Source organism: Callionymus lyra, chromosome 4, assembly GCF_982586985.1.
Source record: "Callionymus lyra chromosome 4, fCalLyr1.hap1.1, whole genome shotgun sequence".
Lineage (NCBI taxonomy): Eukaryota > Metazoa > Chordata > Actinopteri > Syngnathiformes > Callionymidae > Callionymus > Callionymus lyra.
Genome location: NC_141821.1, coordinates 17,540,896 through 17,558,532, shown reverse-complemented (window position 1 = coordinate 17,558,532; position 17,637 = coordinate 17,540,896). Strand labels below are relative to the sequence as shown.

At 36.1% G+C, this 17,637-nt stretch overlaps 3 protein-coding genes across 8 annotated transcripts in view; all 3 read right to left on the bottom strand.

Moving 5' to 3' along the window:
- Positions 1-795: 795 nt before the first annotated feature.
- On the bottom strand, positions 796-6,645 carry LOC148081937 (uncharacterized). The gene is made up of 5 exons (XM_087788992.1): positions 6,321-6,645; positions 4,685-4,756; positions 4,444-4,603; positions 3,324-3,456; positions 796-2,348 (listed from the first exon to the last, which is right to left on the bottom strand). The coding sequence occupies exons 2-5, from the start codon at positions 4,702-4,704 to the stop codon at positions 2,125-2,127; spliced, it is 537 nt and encodes a 178-aa protein (XP_087645118.1). The 5' UTR covers positions 4,705-4,756; positions 6,321-6,645; the 3' UTR covers positions 796-2,124.
- A 1,491-nt stretch (positions 6,646-8,136) lies between these two features.
- On the bottom strand, positions 8,137-10,666 carry timm21 (translocase of inner mitochondrial membrane 21). Its single transcript, XM_087788087.1, has 7 exons — positions 10,638-10,666; positions 10,205-10,544; positions 10,071-10,133; positions 9,915-10,012; positions 8,772-8,845; positions 8,517-8,622; positions 8,137-8,394 (listed from the first exon to the last, which is right to left on the bottom strand). Exons 2-7 carry the CDS (start codon positions 10,476-10,478, stop codon positions 8,302-8,304), a joined length of 708 nt encoding a protein of 235 aa, XP_087644213.1. The 5' UTR covers positions 10,479-10,544; positions 10,638-10,666; the 3' UTR covers positions 8,137-8,301.
- Positions 10,667-11,573: 907 nt separating this feature from the next.
- neto1l (neuropilin (NRP) and tolloid (TLL)-like 1, like) overlaps positions 11,574-17,637 on the bottom strand; it is a 60,295-nt gene continuing 54,231 nt past the window's right edge. Inside the window, exons 11-13 of one of the 6 annotated variants that reach the window (XR_015710896.1) lie at positions 16,635-16,709; positions 12,178-12,232; positions 11,574-12,081 (exon numbers count right to left, since the gene is read on the bottom strand). Coding sequence is in view for 5 of the 6 variants with exons in the window: in XM_087788994.1 (XP_087645120.1) it covers positions 15,403-15,490 (88 nt within the window). In the remaining variant the exon portion in view is untranslated. Of the gene's footprint in view, positions 12,233-14,481; positions 15,491-16,634; positions 16,710-17,637 lie in introns of those variants that run through there. The other 5 variants (XM_087788995.1, XM_087788996.1, XM_087788997.1 and 2 more) reach the window with 5 other exon arrangements.

The window sequence follows — 17,637 nt, the reverse complement described above, 5'->3', positions numbered from 1 at the left end:
TACCGGACCAGAGGATGGAAATCCTTCCAGGCTGTTGCTCCTAAACTTTCAACCATCTTTCTCCCTCTGTGTTTGATGATCTACTGACTCCTTCAAGAAACATCTTACGACATTTTTATTTGTGCAGGCTTTTCCCTGATTTTCTGGGACTCCTGTGTTTGTCTTATCTTGGCCTTTTAAAGTTTATATTTGAACTGTGTATTGTGTTTGAGTGTTAAAGCGCTTTGTGACCCTGGTCTAGAAAGGCGCTTTACAAATAACTATTACTTTTATATTCTCAACAATATTGCACACAAATCAATGTTCAGTAATAGAACCTCTAGTTAGTGGCTATTGTGTTTTATTTTTCTGCAGGGAAATCAATGGGAGGTGGATTTTTTTTGTCATTTTATTCATCATTCCATAAGTCAAGTCATTTAATAAAAAGCTGCTCTACACCCACACGATAAGATGCAATACATCTCAGCTAGATCTGTTAAAACGGCGCTCTGTTACCGTCAGTCTTCAAGAGCTGGCAAATGAAGAGAAGCTGCTGTTAATATTGGCAAGATGGAGCAGCTATGGTTGTAGATCACAATAAAGATGTGGCTCTTTCCCAAACTGAAGAACAATGTTATATCCTGGCTCCTTTTTTTTTTTAATTTGTGGGAACAAAAGTACTTTAAGCAAAGTAATTTCAAGCCAATAAAATGAGCCATTTGAGATTTAAGTCAACATTGATTTCATTGCGGATAAAAATAACAAACTGGAAAAATGCATTTGTGGCATTTTTGTTGACGCTTGAAGACACAAGAATATGAACAAAAGTTTAATATAGATGACACAGTTGTCCTACATCAGAAAAAAAAAAAGAAAAGACAAGTCCCCTTTGATTCACAACATTACAACCTGGAAATATCTGATATGTCAGTTCACTGTTTTGGAATGAAGAGAACAAGTTGGGCAACACTGGAAGGACAAACTGCTGTTGAGACTGAAACGGGAGGCTACATCGTCAGCCTCTTCTTTAGATTGTAGAATCACAGGATATACTTGGTAGAAAGGCCACAATTTTTCATCACAATACCAAGGATCACCGTTAACACATCAACTCAACCTGATTTTTTTAAATCAAAAGCCCCGAAAACATTGAGCATAAATGTTCTTAGAAACTGTACATGACCTTGTGTCAAAGACACGGCGCTTCCGAGTGTTCACTATCACAGACTACTTTAGCTGGATGTACAGACCACAGGAACACGCCACCGTTTTGGTTAGTTTACCTTGCGTGGAATTATTGATATAGATTATAGCCCTATGACCTCACCCCCCCCTTGACAGCCCAGCTTCGAACTCGAGTCGCATCAGAGTTGGCACCAAAGCTACGTAACAGTCACGTGTTCAACGACGGAAACGTAGTAACCGTCATGAAAAATAAATGATTTGATAATTTCATTGACACAGATTTCAGAGATACGGTTTACATTTGAAGGCTCAAGTTTTTTTTTTCATAAACGCAATTCTCGGTGCGACTGTACATGCTTTACGCGAGAACCAACTCAGCGTTAAGATGCCGGCCCAGTGAAGAAGGTCAAGAATATGAATTATTTAGCATTGCTACAATGGTATAAGAGATTGTTACCATATTATCTGTGACTCCACATTGCAATGATTGAACAGACGAGCCGCGATCTGTTCAATGTGGTGACCAGAAGCAAGCCTAATTAAATCCACTTTCATTTTAAATTAATTGTCATTGAGCCAACAACAAGTTTCTGGGAATGAGCAGCTCTGCTGGAAACAAACATGCTATCCTGCTGCTGTCACACGTGAGACACTTATCATGATCTTCTCCGAACAAAATACAAGTTTGTTTTCCACTGTGCTTTTGAATGCATCACACTTTCGCTCAGTGAGGGGAAGCAAGAAGAGTAAAACCTGATTTAAAACAATAATAATGTCTTTCTCTGGTTGATTATAGACATGACATGCTCCTGGAAACGACAGAAAGTAGAAGAAAAAAAAAAACCTCGCTGGCATCAGATGACGACTGGTCTCGTGAGGCGATAGGTAGGCTGGCACCGGTTACAGAGGTTATATGGAGGAAGGCAGTACGTGGGAAAAAGGCAGAGCGGTCTAAGGGTTTCATTGGGCGGGTCTGGATTCCGACTGGTTCTGGCTGGGGCTCACGGGACCTTCTTGATGAGATTCTAGCGTGGAAGACGACGGCGTGTACGGGGGCGGGGCTTCATTTATGCTTATGGAGTCGCTTTCGTTAGAAATGAGAGGCGTGTCGTGTGAAGGCTGAGCAGCGTCCGACTCGTCGCCGTAGGCGCACTCGCTGTAGGGGGGCGGCTTCAGGTCCTCCTCTGAAAACAAAACAGCTGGTCAGGACCTTCCCTTCAAACAATCAAAATGTCTGTGTGGTAGAAGTAATTGTGCTTTTGCTGAACAGGTGGCGCAAGAACTCCGGCAACATTGGCATCAACGTGCTTTGCTCACAATCTTCATTAAATGGATACATGCTGCCATCTAGCGTCATCGCTATGTAGCTGCACAATCAAGACCTCAAAAGAGCTTATAGTAAGTAAGTAAGTAAGATTTATTTATATAGCGCTTTTACAGACCAGGGTCACAAAGCGCTTAAACAATCAAAACAATACTCAAAAAAGTATATACTTTAAAGATCAAGATAATACTGAGAACAACACAGGAGTTCCAGAAAATCAAGGAAAAGCCTGAACAAATAGAAACGTCTTAAGATGTTATAGAGTTAAGTAAGCAAGTCATTTTTATTTGTATAGGTTATTAGACTTATTTTTATCATCATTTTGTCCATCATTTTTTTGCGCAGTGTTTATAAAATAACTCGATTTTTGTTATTTTGTTATAATTATACAATATTCACAGCATTTTTTCCATTTTTGTGTTGCAAGTAAACTTCCCACTGCTGCATGTTGAATAAAATCAGTCTGTAGAAGTCTAATCTTGACAGAGGCTTTTTGTAATGAGGGAACTTGACCTTTGCCCCCAGACTGAGTGTTATTGATTTGTTATGTCTAGAGGTGTTTTTTTTTTTATTGTGGGTGATGACGTAAAACAACCTTTCCCTTTGTAGAAGCAAACAGTGTGACCAAGCAGCACAGAATCATTAACGTCTCAAACATTTGTTTTCCTAATTGATTAAGTGAGCCTGACCGTCCTAGATTCCTGGTGCAATCATTAGAAGGTATTGGCGAGTCTAAAGCATCTTGGGGAGTCAGAGGTTCTTCCAAATGTTAATGAATTTAATTTCTATAAAGTCTTTTTGCGATTTAAAGTATAGGAGAAAAGGTGTGTTTTACCTCCTGAGACGGCCTCGTAGGGCGGAGGCATATCCAGCTGGGTGAACGACGCCGCCGGAGGAAGTGTTGCTGAAGGTTCTTCCATCGACACGTCATCTTGAACGCCGTACCAGCTCGGCCAGACCGAGGTTTGCTGTACAGATCGTGGGAAAGTGACATGATCAATAATACTTAAACGGAAGTGGATATCACAAACATCAACTCGGTGACAATGACAAAAAAAAATCAAAAGAGAAAAGAGCTTAGTTGCGTTTGCAAGATAAATGATGTCAATAAAGTCATAGAATAATGATTGTTACACTCAAACTGTTGGAACCAGACTGACACTTTGAAGTTCCCCTCATGTTTGGTGTAACAGGAAAACAATTTGTTTGACAAAAGTATGAGAAAGGCACACACTATGAAGAGGGTGACTGGGCTGGTTTAAATGTAAACATCTGTGTTTCTGCTTCTCTTTGTCATTTCCTCAGGGCTGTGTGCGTTAGCAAACTCAATTGTCAACGTTTTTCTAAGGAAAAGATGGGAAATGGACTTCAGGGAAGCCAGACTCAACCAGCAATGGAGAAAGTAATCACTCCTTTATAACCAGCAGTCTTTTGAAGATCAAATTCAACATTTGTTCAAGATAAAGTCCTCGCAAGCGAATAACTTGATTAAATAAACGGTAACTTAATCTGGACTGTCAAGAGATAAGACGAGAGACTTATGATCCGTTAATCAATTGATCGAACGAATCCCTTTAAAATTTCACTTAAAGATAGTATTGCGTTTTTCCTTTAAATTCATTATTACGGCAGAAAGATTGATATATAGGGAAAAAATGGCTTAGTAAAGTAGTTTATTGTACTATTTTACAATTTAGTCAAGTCATTTAAATTCTGTTGTATTTTAATTGCAATTAACGTGATAATTGACGACTTTTATCCTAAATATGGACATTAAATATGTATCATTGTGTCTATTTGGGAAAAAACAATTTCGTCCTGAGGGATCAATAAAGTTATATCTAACCTAAATATGTGTGTTGTTATGTTAACCATGTCCACAGAGATTTCTCGCATATTGCAAACGTGCAACCTTTACTGGAGGTTTTTGTGGTTAAATGTAAAACAACACTTACACTCTGCCTCTCACACATCTGATGCAGATATGCCCTTCCTCCGACGATGACGATCTGAGCATTGCGTGGATTGCTCAGGTAAGCTGCTAACTGCCGCTGTCTGGATCGGTACCAGCACACATAAAAGAATATCTTGATGATAATAAATATTATAACAACTCTGTGAAAAGGAAGGAAGAAGAAATGAGAAGTTAAGAACAAAGCAATTCCGTTTTTTTTAAATGTCAACTGTTTTACTTACATATACCAGTAAAGCTCCATTTTAGTGATGTGTAATCACTTATGAGATACTCTCACATCTGGAGAACTGATCCTGGTCACAGACAAAAATTAAACAATAAAAAATAATGGTTAATCCTTGAAAAATGACTTGGCAGGCAACTCCTACTTTCAGGGTTTATCAAAAAAAAAAGTACTTGTGTATCACTGTCATCAGGGTTTTATCTGGAATTTCGGTTAGGCTTCTTAAAAAGTCTTTAAGGATATTCTCAGACATCTGATTGAGGGGTGGTCTTGCCACATGTGTTTACACACCACTTTCACATGTGTCTTCAGAGACAACACTGGTATGCACATTGTTGTACAATTGTTTGAGCAAAATATGTAGTTTATTAGATTAGATACTTTAAATTATATTTATGTAGTCCTTCCTCAGATTGCATTTACTTCAAACATGTTTTAGGTTCTAAAATACTACTATCTTTATTGAGAAATTTCTGTATTAATACATGTAATTTAAACAATGATTTGCTTTATTCCGGTGTAATATTCCAGGGTCTGTTAAGGTCAAAAGATTTTTGCTACATTACACACAATGATATTCGATCTTAATCTGAGATTCACTTACAAATGAATGTCTTTTAACCCTTGTGTTATCTCAGGGCCGAGGTGACTCGATGGTCCGTAACAAAAATGTGTTTAAGTTATCCCTTGTCTTGCTTCTGGGTCCGGGTGAACGAACTCCACCACTGAATAATTATCAAGCAAAACTAATAGACTCAGGGACTCATTCATTCCTCGGGCTATTAGATTGTACAATTCTGAGTTTGGGGGCGAGTTGTTTAGACTTAGATTGTGTTATCTTGTACTTTCTTTTTATAGTAACTTTGTTCTTGTTCTTATTTTTATGTATTATCATCTGTATTGCTGTGTTATAATTGGAAAAACAATATCCTGATGGATCAATAAAGTTAAATCCATCTACGGAATCCCCAGAAAGAAACACAAGGGATACCACACACGCATTTGTTTTCCGGGCATACGGGTCATCTTGACCCTGAGATAACATGATGGTTAAGATCGTTTATCAAAAATGTTTGGGGTTCTTTCTTGAAGTATCATCTTATAAATGAAGAAGTATACTACAAAATAACCACAAAATATTAGTGAAGCTGTAAACGAACTACCCAAACTTACTAATACTAGTGTTTCTTCAGTGTATGGTGATTTTAAATAGCACTGTAATTAACTTGAACTTTAAAGTATATAGCAGGCGTATATTTATACTGTACGAAGCGTATTATTATCCACCATTAAGTTGTTGAATGTTGCATAAAACACGTTCAACAAGAGCACAAACAGCCGGAAGACTAGATGTCTAAACAAATATGGATAACAAACTTGACGATCCTACTTCAACGTGTAATTTCAAGTTGTTTAAGACGTTTTTCACACACCTGTAGAATACGTCTCCATTAACGAGACTACCTTAGATAACCATTCGTTATAACTGATCAAAAACATTATGCACGTGGCAGAACCAATGTGTATTTAACGTGTAACGCAGTTACCAAGTGTTTCTGAAACAATAAGTGCTACAGCTAACAAACACTCTCTAAAGAAGTCGAGAGAAAAAAAGAAGCTTTAAAAGGACTTACCTCACAGCAGCACGTTGACCTTGCCAGATAAACTTGCAATTCGATTCATTTCCTTTTTTTTTGGGCGTTTTTTTTTGTTGTTGTTGCTGTTGGTGGTCAGTTCCTGTACGAGCTAGCTCGAGCTAGCATCCGTCGAGCAGGCCACAACAATAACAACAGCCGCCGAGAAAAACTACGACCTGGCGAGCTTTAGCTTCTGCTCAAATACAACCTATACACACTTTTTTTTTTAAACCGTTAAGTCACACTAAACAAACATCTCCAGCGTTCGTTCGCGTTATAACATGAACGGGGAACACACCTCTGCGCGCACACGTCTGCACACGCACGGCTTCAGTGGGCGTGGCTCGTCCAGACGACGTTGCGTTCACGGCTTCTCCTCGAATTCCTCTGAGAACCCCCAAGACTTCACTAAACAAAAGCCTGTGGTGTGTGGGGGGTCAAGAGGTACACGACAAAAGACCACCTTCCCCCGACCACCAGCGAGTGATATGTTAACCTATATTGGTTTAACTTTAACGAAATAGATGGGCGTGTTTACCTGCAGTGCGTTTGAAGGCAACACTTTTATTATTATTATTATTGTCGATGCATTTACATCGTCCACGATATTTATTAACCCGATTATAATGAAAGTCTGTCTTATCACTTTTTCCAACTATTCACACGTAATGTAAACCTCGCATCGAGAAAATAATGTGTCTTGATCTTTTTTAACGAGGTTTAGAAACATGTTGGAAACCGCAAAGGTCATTTGAGGTTAACCCTATATACATTGTCACCATCTAGTGTCTATACAAGTATACTGCATCTTAGATTTGGTACTTGTACAATTGTTTGAGCAAAATATGTAGTTTATTAGATGAGATACTTTAAATAATATTTATGTAGTCCTTTCTTGGATTGCATTTACTTCAAACATGTTTTAGGTTCTAAAATACTACCACCTATATTGAGAAAATTCTGTATTAATACGTGTAATTTAAACAATGATTTAAAAATCTGCTTTATTCCGTTGTAAAATTCCAGGGTCTCTGAAGGTTAAAACATTTTTGCTACATTACACACAATGATATTTGATATTAATCTGTGATTCACTTACAAATGCATGTCTTTTAACCCTTGTGTTATCTCAGGGTCGAGGTGACCCGATTGGTTCGTAAGCAAATGTGTTTAAGTTATCCCTTGTCTTGCTTCTGGGTCAGGGTGAACAAACTCCACCACTGAATAATTATTAAGCAAAACTAATAGACTCAGGGACTCATTCATTCCTGGGTTCGATTTGGTACTCGACTAAACTAAAAATGCACCAAGTATTTCAAATCCGTTTATCTTTTGATCAAAAGTTACTTCACCTACCATGAAGTAAACTCCTTTACAAGTCAATTGTAATATATACTAAAAAGATCAAGATAACACTGAGTAAAACACAGGTGTCCCAGAAAATCAGGAAAAGCCTGCACAAAAAAAAGAAAGTCTTAAGATGTTTCTTGAAGGAGGCAGTAGATCATCAAACACAGAGGGAGAGGAAGATCGTTCCAAAGCTTAGGAGCAACAGACTGGAAGGATTTCTCTCCTCTGGTCCTGAACGATGTACGAGGAACCATCAGTAGATTCTGATCCACAGACCTCAGAGTCCGAGCTGGGGTGTAAGGCATGGGGGGGTGTGACATTCTTCAATGTGTTTAAGTTAATCCGATTGTTTTTTTAATGCATTTCATTGATTTTTTTTACTTGAAATTCCTTAGTTAATGTGCTGAAATGTATAACCCATTTTTGGATCTACATTTAAAATAACGTCATTCAAAACAACATATTCATAACTTATTCATTAAGATTTAATTACAGAGCTTTGATAAAAAATCAATTGGATCAAAAACACGATTTTAAGGATTGATGTTTCCGATGATTTTCAGACAATATACATATTTTTTTCACAAAACCATTTCCTCTTCGGACAAACAACCTCTATGTTAAACGGTTATCTGTTGTCCTCCACAACGATGGTCCGTCTGGGGTAGCTGTCGACGTCCACAAAAATGTAACGGAACTCAAATTTTCCAGTGTCAGGATTCTGAAAGAGGGAAATATTTCAAAATCAAGGATTTTTTTTTCAATATACACTCACAACGCAAACAAAAATCCATTTCCAAGAGTGCCAAACACTACATGAACGAAAAAAAGAGGAAAACAAACCTCTTTAGATTCTGAATGCACCGTTCCTTTAATGGCTGGCTCAGATCCTTCAATGTAAAATTTCAATCTCATATACTTGAGTCCATCTTTCAGGTACATCGTATGACTAATCCAAAAGACAAAAAAGAACAGATTCATAAATGCATTAAAAAACAAGGAGGCTTAACACATGATACAAACAGATACTACAGAGAAAATGTAATCTCATCCATAATTTGTATTTATGGTTATTTTTGTGTATTCAAATATAATCACCTGACTTGTTGCCTTCTTCCTCTGCGTGTTGTCTCTCCATAACACTTGATTGGTTCTCCAAAAGCACCGATCACCTGAATGAATTTCACAAATATATTTTTACATGCCTGATGATTGATTATAAATATGAATGAGTGTCCAATTACTTAAATTGACATTTCACCCAAATATCAAACTTCCCTCATTTTTTACTCACCCTCATGTCAACTTCAGGGTTGGGATTATTTTCAGAGTAATCTGTGTATTTTTAAAGTTATAGACAAAAATGTTTGTTCATTGTAACATAGCAAACAAAGGCTCTGAGGTCTGTGGATCAGAATCTACTGATGGTTCCTTGCACACGATTCAGGACCAGAGGAGAGAAATCTTTTCAGGCTGTTGCTCCTAAGCTTTGGAATGATCTTCCTCTCTCTTTGCGCTTGATGGATCTACTGACTCCTTTAAGAAACATCTTAAGACATTTTTATTTTTTCAGGCTTTTCCTTGATTTTCTGGAACTCCTGTTGTGTTTTCAGTTTTATCTTGACCTTTAAAATATATACTTTATTGAATATTGTTTTGATTGTTTAAGCGCTTTGTGACCCTGGTCTGGAAAAGCGCTATATAAATAAAAATTACTTACTTAGTCCAAAAAAAAAACATCCCTCCAGGCTGTTCGTCTGTAATGTCCATCTTGTATTGAAGCCTCAACAAGAGAAATTGTTTCAATTTTTTCTAAATAAATCCATATTTCAAGAATGTTTGTGGTAGAAGTTTAAAGAATAACAATTGATAGAGAAAGGAAGTACTCTAGGTAAATATCGCGAGCACTTCCTTGTTTTAGTTTTTCTGGAACTATTCCTTTTGTCGAGGCTTTACTACAAGATTGACGTAACAGAAGAGCACCAGGATTTGGATGTTTTTGAGTGCGTAATATTGGATGAAGATGAAGACAAAGATCAAGAAGCATCAGTCGCTTCATTCAAATGGATTAAAATGTTTGTCTATAACTCTATAAAGTAACAGATTACTCTGAAAATAATCCCAAACCTTAGTTGACATCAGAGTAAGTAGAAAATTAGTGAAGTTTGAGTATTGGGTAAACAAACCCTTTAACATTTTTCTTCGTCATTTTCTCTTACATATAAAATATCAGATTCTTACCTCTGTGTGTGACTTCACGCTGTTGAACGCTTTGCCATATATTTTATTAGGACTTGAGGAACTGAACAGCTCCTGGAACACCACATACAGGAGACCACCTAAACCAGAAGAACAGTATGTTAAATCTGTGAGAGGACTTGAAGATCTTGACCTCACCTGTCACTCCAAGTCCAATGATGACAACGATCAGGTAGGTAAAATCTCGACCAGCTGCTTTCACTGTAACAAATGAAATATGTCACTGTTAAGATTAAACTGCTGTAAGGATATCATAACATTTCCAAGCCTACCTTTTTGTGTAGTGGAAGCGTCTGGACTTCCATACCTGGACACTGTTATCTCTCTCTCCTTCGGTTTTAACTTCTGACTTCGAGCAAAGTTGACAGAGAAGCCCCTGACAGCCAGCAAACACGCTGGAGGTGGAGAAGATCCGTGGAAGAGAGTTGCTGCTGCTGCGAGTGTTTGACCCGAGAGACCAGTGAGTTTGCACGTATTCCACGTGTATCGTGTGCTTTTCTGCCTCAGGTTCCACTGCAGGACTCTCAGGATCTGGGAACACGCCATGTTGACGTGCGCGTCAGTTAGCTTTAGCGTCAACGTGCAGCGGCAGGAGAGACGAGGGAAACAGCTCTATAATGCATACATTTCAACGTTATTTTACGACAAAAATCTTGCGATTAATTCATATAAAAGCGTAAAATCCAAATCACTGTAGGCGCTAACCTCCAATGAGCTACTTTCTTCTTCTGGAACGAGGATTACCACCTATGTTACTCACACTGCCACCCACTGGCCGCATTAATTCATTACATCTGTGAACAGCAATCTTTATTTTTTTTGTCAATTAAGAATTAAAAAACAAATATATTTTTTTGAATGGAAGGGTGGATACCGCCAAGAGCCTAAATTATATTATTATATATTTCTACATTTATTTACATGGTGGGGCCTTTTTTGTGTGTTTTTTTTTCATGACCTAACACAACATCAACATGTGTCAAATATATTGATACAAAATATTTATAAAAGGGGCAAAACTGTTAAATAAATAAATATAAACTAAACATTTACAATATGCATGTTGCATTCTATTGCAAATAAAGTTGTCACACCTTTAATTATTATTAACTAAGTACATGGAAAATTTCCCCACTCCTCAAAATTAAAATGAATCCCCAAATTTACATTAAAACGATTTCCCTTGACCTTCTATTATTATTGCTACTTTCACTATTATTTTCAAATTAAACAAATGACCTCCCGCAACTCTACTCACTTACATATCCTTTTGCGGATGCAGGAGCCGAGGTCTAAAGCTTGTAGGCCCCCCCACATTTTAATATAATGTGACATAATTTACTTTATATTTTTACATCCTTTTTTTTTAGTTAAATATGAAGCATCGAATACAATTCGGCCACTAACTATGTGTTTGCTGCAGTCAATCTGAACATTAATGTATTTCTGTGTAGCATTTCGTTAATATCTCCTATAGTAACATACCTACAATTCTAATGTATTTTAATGAAGGTAAATAATTAACTATTTTCAAATAATAACATAACAATTACATTGAGGGTTCATTAAGGTTAGTGTTTAAAAAAAAAAGGGTCAACGTTCGTACAAGACTAAAAGAAGAGTCATTGTTTTAAGTCATTGTCACTTTATTTCATAATCCTGTTTTACATCATCTCAAGAGAGTTTCCAGCAATTTTTCGGATACAAAAACATCCCAGTAAAGAAATACAGAAATATACCTAAAACAAATCAAATGAAGCAGCGCCTCTTCAGAATACTTGGAGATATCAGAAACGTTGTCTTAAAAAAACCTGATTCATTTCCCAAAATAACTTTACATTAAAGGTATTCTAGTAAAATGGAAAGTTCAGTCCCTTAGCTGATACTCTTGATTACATGGCTCATCAATCTTTGCTGCTTTAAGGAACACAGGCAGAGAAAATGCACCTCTGTGGTCCAAGGAAAAGACAAAACTGAAATCCAGACGTTACAATCCTTTCATTTATATTCTCATCACAACAATCTACATTGTTTAGGGTCACACAGGGCAGAAGAAGTTCACTCAAGATGCACAATGAAGAAAGACCTTAACTTTGAATGCAGTCAAACTTGGCAAGATGCAGGGAGAGGATGCATCTGTATGATGTATCTGCGGAGAAATAAAAAACACCATTACTGTAAATCTGTCCAACACCTTTCTGGTCCGCCGCCAGGGCAACTTGTGATTGAATCGATTCAGACTTACTTAATTATAGAGTGTCTGGCTCCATCTATTTACTGGCAGATGAGTTTGTGTTTGTCTGTGTTTGTGAAATAGACAGAAATAAATTCTGTGTGAACACTTTATACAGCCCAGGAAACATTGAAACCATTTAAAAGCCTGTCCTGACACGAAGACATGATGAGTTTACTCACACACTGGTAGATTTTTGGGATATATTCATAAAAATTAAACACATTTTCTCAATAAGCAGTTGAATACGTGGTTTTTATTTGTTAATGTTATTAAAGTAGTGGGTACAATATTCCATTTTGAATCGTATTACAGATTGCTTGGTCAAAATATCCAAGTTAAATTTCTAAAAGGGCAACTAATGTGTTGATTTAAGTGTGTCTTAAATAGATCTGTTTGTACAAAACTCTCTTTTCATTGAAACATTTACATAAGAAAATGATCATAAACCCTGCCCACTGAAAACACTTTTACTGGAGATTAAATCTTGTTTACCATAACCCCGCCCACTCTGCTGTGATTGGTCATCAAGGTTTGTCCCCTGTGCGATCGATCTCGGAAGTCTCCACCTCCAAGGGAATCATTGTATAAACAAAGTGGGGCGTAAATACAGCTAGCTGGAGGAGGATTGATGCCATTATCACGTCCTAACGGACGGCGTTCTTGTAACCTTTTGTTCGCCGAGATTTCAAACGGGGGAGAACTTAATAATAATAACGATATAACTTCAAAACATGGTCATGATAAGGAACTTACTGCATCTTGGAGAGGAAGACTTCAACATCTGAAACATGTGAGTGAGTCAGGAGAGTTGGAGTTTCACATTATTTGCCCTCTAGAGACACTGAAAGGCAGAGGTCACTAAAGGAGTAACCCTTGGGTCTGTTGAAAACATATTTTTCACACGCCTTATTATGTTTGATTCTATATTTCACTTCTTGTTGCATCATTGGTAATTATTATGGAATCATGATGTGATTAGTGTTATTGAGGAATATACAGTATGATCATAATTCATAATAAGTATTTTCAATGGTGCGTATCGAACTGACGTCTGGGTCACATGGAGTAACTTGCAGTTGCAGAAAGGTTGGTGACTTCTGCTATAAGGTCATCTATTGTTCATGCGAGAAGAAGATGGTGTGATGGTTTACACCAGCTTTAAACACATGGGCTGACTCCATTTGTGTTCTGCGTGTAAAAGAGCAACTAAAAACTGACAACTAACATTTGCCCCATTTATTTTCTCCTTCTTATCACAATATATTTTTATTCAAATCAGTTATTGTTACGTGTGTATGTTACTGTTGCACTCCTGCCTCATTCAAGACATCTGTAAACTTGTTTCTTTTAAACATCATACACATTTTAGGACCTTAAAAAATATCATGTTCATCCGTACAAGGACTAAGAAAAAGAAACTATCACTATCACTACTGAAAGGGAAAAAGATCGACACGTCTGGTGGAGAAACCTTGATTTAAACCAAGCTATTTAAATCCTACTTAGCAAAAATGCAAAACAATAAACAAAGTCACATGACTTTAAACACTATTACCAAATCAGTACAGTTTGTTGGCATATTTTTGGGCTGAAAGTCTGAAGAAAGGGGGGATAAAATAGCCGCATTATTACTTAAAGCCTATTCATAATTTATGAAAAAAAGAAAATCAGGGGAAACGTTGTATGCTGAAACACTTCAAATAACTGTTTATAAGTGTAAATCAAGATTTAGATCTTAAATTATTTTACTTTCAAGAACACCTTGGTTTACTTTTGTCTTGAATGCAGCATCAGATGCACACTGAAAAGCAACTGCAACTATTAAATCGGTCAATACTTGTTGTGCAATTGATATGATTATTATTTAAATGTAACAATTTATTTACATAGATTAGCATTCATAGTTAGCTAGTTTCCAAAATGTCATACAATTTACTTAATGAAAAAAATATGTTTTGCTGAAATGTACTGGATTGAAATGTAAACACAAAAAACATAATCAAAGGTTTTGATTAATAGTTTGGCATTGATATAACTTGCAAACAAATTAATTAAAAGGCTGATAATGTGAAAAATAAGCTTTCTTTCAATAGTTATTATAATGTATAATATATTGTAATTAATGCATTGTAATAAGTGTCAGTTATAAATAGTGATGTGCTGATGAAGCTTAATGTAGTGTCATTTTGTTTAGAGGTCAGTAGGTGGCGCCATCAGTTTAAAAATGATGTGATGTTTCAGTAGAACAGTTGAATCAAAGGAAAATAGTGTAGAGACCGCCACCTAGTGGGCTCAGAAAATAATGACACTGCTTCATGAAGCTTCATCAGATCATCATTAGTTATCAACCTAGTTAATAGTCAAAAGTGGTTTGATTTAAATTGGAACAAGAAGGTATGATTTGATGTGTATTACAAAAGCATCGGAGATGTTGTTGCTTTCTTATTTATTATTGCTGGAGGATCGATAAAACCAATTATCTGAGCGACTTCAAAAAGTTCTAAAATCATTATTGGCCTTTAATGTGATAGAAAAACCTGCCCTGTGGGTCACTACTTTGCTAAAAAAAATGGTAAGTAATCGGAATCACCCTTTTGGTAGGGATATAAAATATTTACTTTTTGTTTGTTCCTGGTGAAAAAGTGCTAAACTTAGTTTTTTATTCAACCTAGTTTGGCAAACTTTGTGCAATAATTATAATCAGTAGCGACATACATATTATGTATGCCATGGACTGACTTTCCTTCTTTTCTAATCTGAATCACTGAGCTTGAACTCACTCTGGGGTTGATTTTAAATACATCTGTCACCTGCATTTGTAGAACAAAGTATTACCTGTGTATGTTTTAGTAGTTTGGGCTGTTGATACTAAGTAAATATTAGTGAATTCATTGTTTTTTCATAAGCATGCTCAAACAAACTAAGATGGCTTTTATCTCTCTTCATACCATTATCACACTCCGGTATTTTTCTCCCAGAATTATTGAATACAAACAAGCATTTTTTCAATAATAGCGTGAAATATAACAAAAATTGAAGACACATTGACAGAAATAAATTGAGCGTGTTGTTACAATTAATATTACGTATGAAAAACAAACATTTCTGTGTCATTCCACTAGAGCTGCATGTGTTTCAAAGACAATATCATGTTCTTCATCAAACACTATTGCATTCAACTCCTCACAAGAAAACATATTTGGGCTTCTCCTCAGTTTCCAGTCATCATCAGCATCATGCTGGCGCAAATCTCCACTCGGCTTTCTCAAGTGACAGAGACGCTCGTTCGTACTGATCCAGGATCGCATTATTCTCAAGAAGTCTACATGGTGGAGACAATGCAACATAATATAGAAAATAAGCACACAAACATACAAAATATATCAAACATGGACTTTACTTTTATGTAGCACTTAGTGTGACTGTTGCTCCACAGTCAACCATGGAATATTTGGAATACTCTTGTCTGTTGCTGCATGTTAGTCCAGAATATAGTTCATATTATTATTATTTTTTTCATTTAGTCAGTGGTCAAAGTATTGTCAATTACCTACTCATGTGATGTTTGGTCCCAAAATTATGAAATTGTTTTTTCTAATTGTGACTTCAGTAAATAATATATAATAATAATATAATAATATTAATTCACTATAAATCTGGAAAGCCAATAAAAGTGATGGAAAAGAATAAATATGGTTTGAATTTCATCAAAATTGTACAAATTCGAATTTTCATGGGGGTCTTTTACATGATTTAAGCCCTGTTTCTCATGATCTGATTAAGTTGTACTCCAGAGATTTGTATTGCTTGTATATTACTATAAAATATTGTTATAATTGAACTTAACACTAGCTCTATAAATACAAGGACCCTTGGACTTTCCATTGGCTACTTAATCGTTTGAAACACAATCAAAAGTATGACATGTAATCTTTTTGGTTGGCTCATGGACAACGCACACAAAATGATACATACAAGCATGTTTACCAAACACAAAATAAAACACTTTAAAATACATAAATCATGCAAAACTACAGATTAAACATTTATGTACTCGGAACCTTCAATAGCATTAGACTGAATGTGCTGCTTAAGGGCAGTAACTTTCATTTCATATTCATTTGCTACCATTTGTCTCCCACACAACGGAAAAAATATACATTTTAATAGACGAAAAATAAAGATTAAATGATACAAAGGGTTCATGCTAATGGTTATCCACTCAGAAAAAGATGCATGTTCCTAGGAGAAGGGAACATACAACCAATTTAGGCATAACAGTGTCTGTTCGAAACACAACACAAGAAGGCCAAGATGGCTGCAAGCCGGAGATCCATCTTGGTGAAAACATCAAAAACTGCACATGAAAAGTATAGAACAGAAAAGATAATGCACAGAAAAATGACACAGCTTAATGAGAAGAAGACAGCACGCAGAGATGTTGGTTGTTGGATAATGGTTCTTACCTTGAGTGCTTCTCTTAGACCCTAGTTGTGTTGTACTCTGATTCATGTTTGCTCAAAGAGCCAATGAGGCAGAACCTGAAATGTCACGGCTCTTTCATTTAATATCAAATTACTTTTGCATAGAAAGCATCATCACAACTGATACCAGAAAAAAACAAACACACTTTTGAAATAGTGTCTGTGGTGAACAACAGTTACAAGTGCATGCAGGAGAACCCTCACTTTATATTAACTTTAAACTATGTTTGCATTGCAATACAAATATTAGTATTAGTAATTAGTAAATAATAGTATAGGGAAAATAAAAATAATTATAGTTATAGTGCTACACATTAAGGGGCAGATTCTGCTTGTACTACACAGATTGCTCAGATTTTTCAAGTAGAAATATGTGCTAATTGTACAACTGGAGACACATATTTGAGACATGCTAATTTTATGTTGGTTTCCTGGTTTGAAAATGGGGGAAATTGGAGAGACGTGAGCGGCACAACACAGAACAAAGTGCAACTCAAGAAATAATAGTTTAACAATGCTTGAGTCACGGAATATAAACAGAAAATATTACATTTTTAAATAGTCATTAATAAGGAGAGTTTAGCTGCCACATGATTATATCCCAGGAACACTTTGTGTCCAGAATTAATATGGGGATGGTTCTAACTACAATTTCTACACAGTTCCACCATACAACCTCTGGTTGTGTCTAAACAAAATACTGCAAATTTTAGTGTTCAGTTCAAAAAATACTTTAATACTGCACAATACTATATATATAAAAACACTGTTTTATTTTATTATATCCAAACAAGAATACTGCCCCAACTATTTTCATGAAAATATAATATATATAATATAATATAATACTATATAATATGGAAGCTCATTTCGCTCCTTTTATGTTGAATGGAATGACAACGGAAATCCTTGAATCCTGGGATAATACATGGTTGCCACGTCTACAGCTGGAACAAATGGCTACATCTTTGTGGGTGGTTCTCTT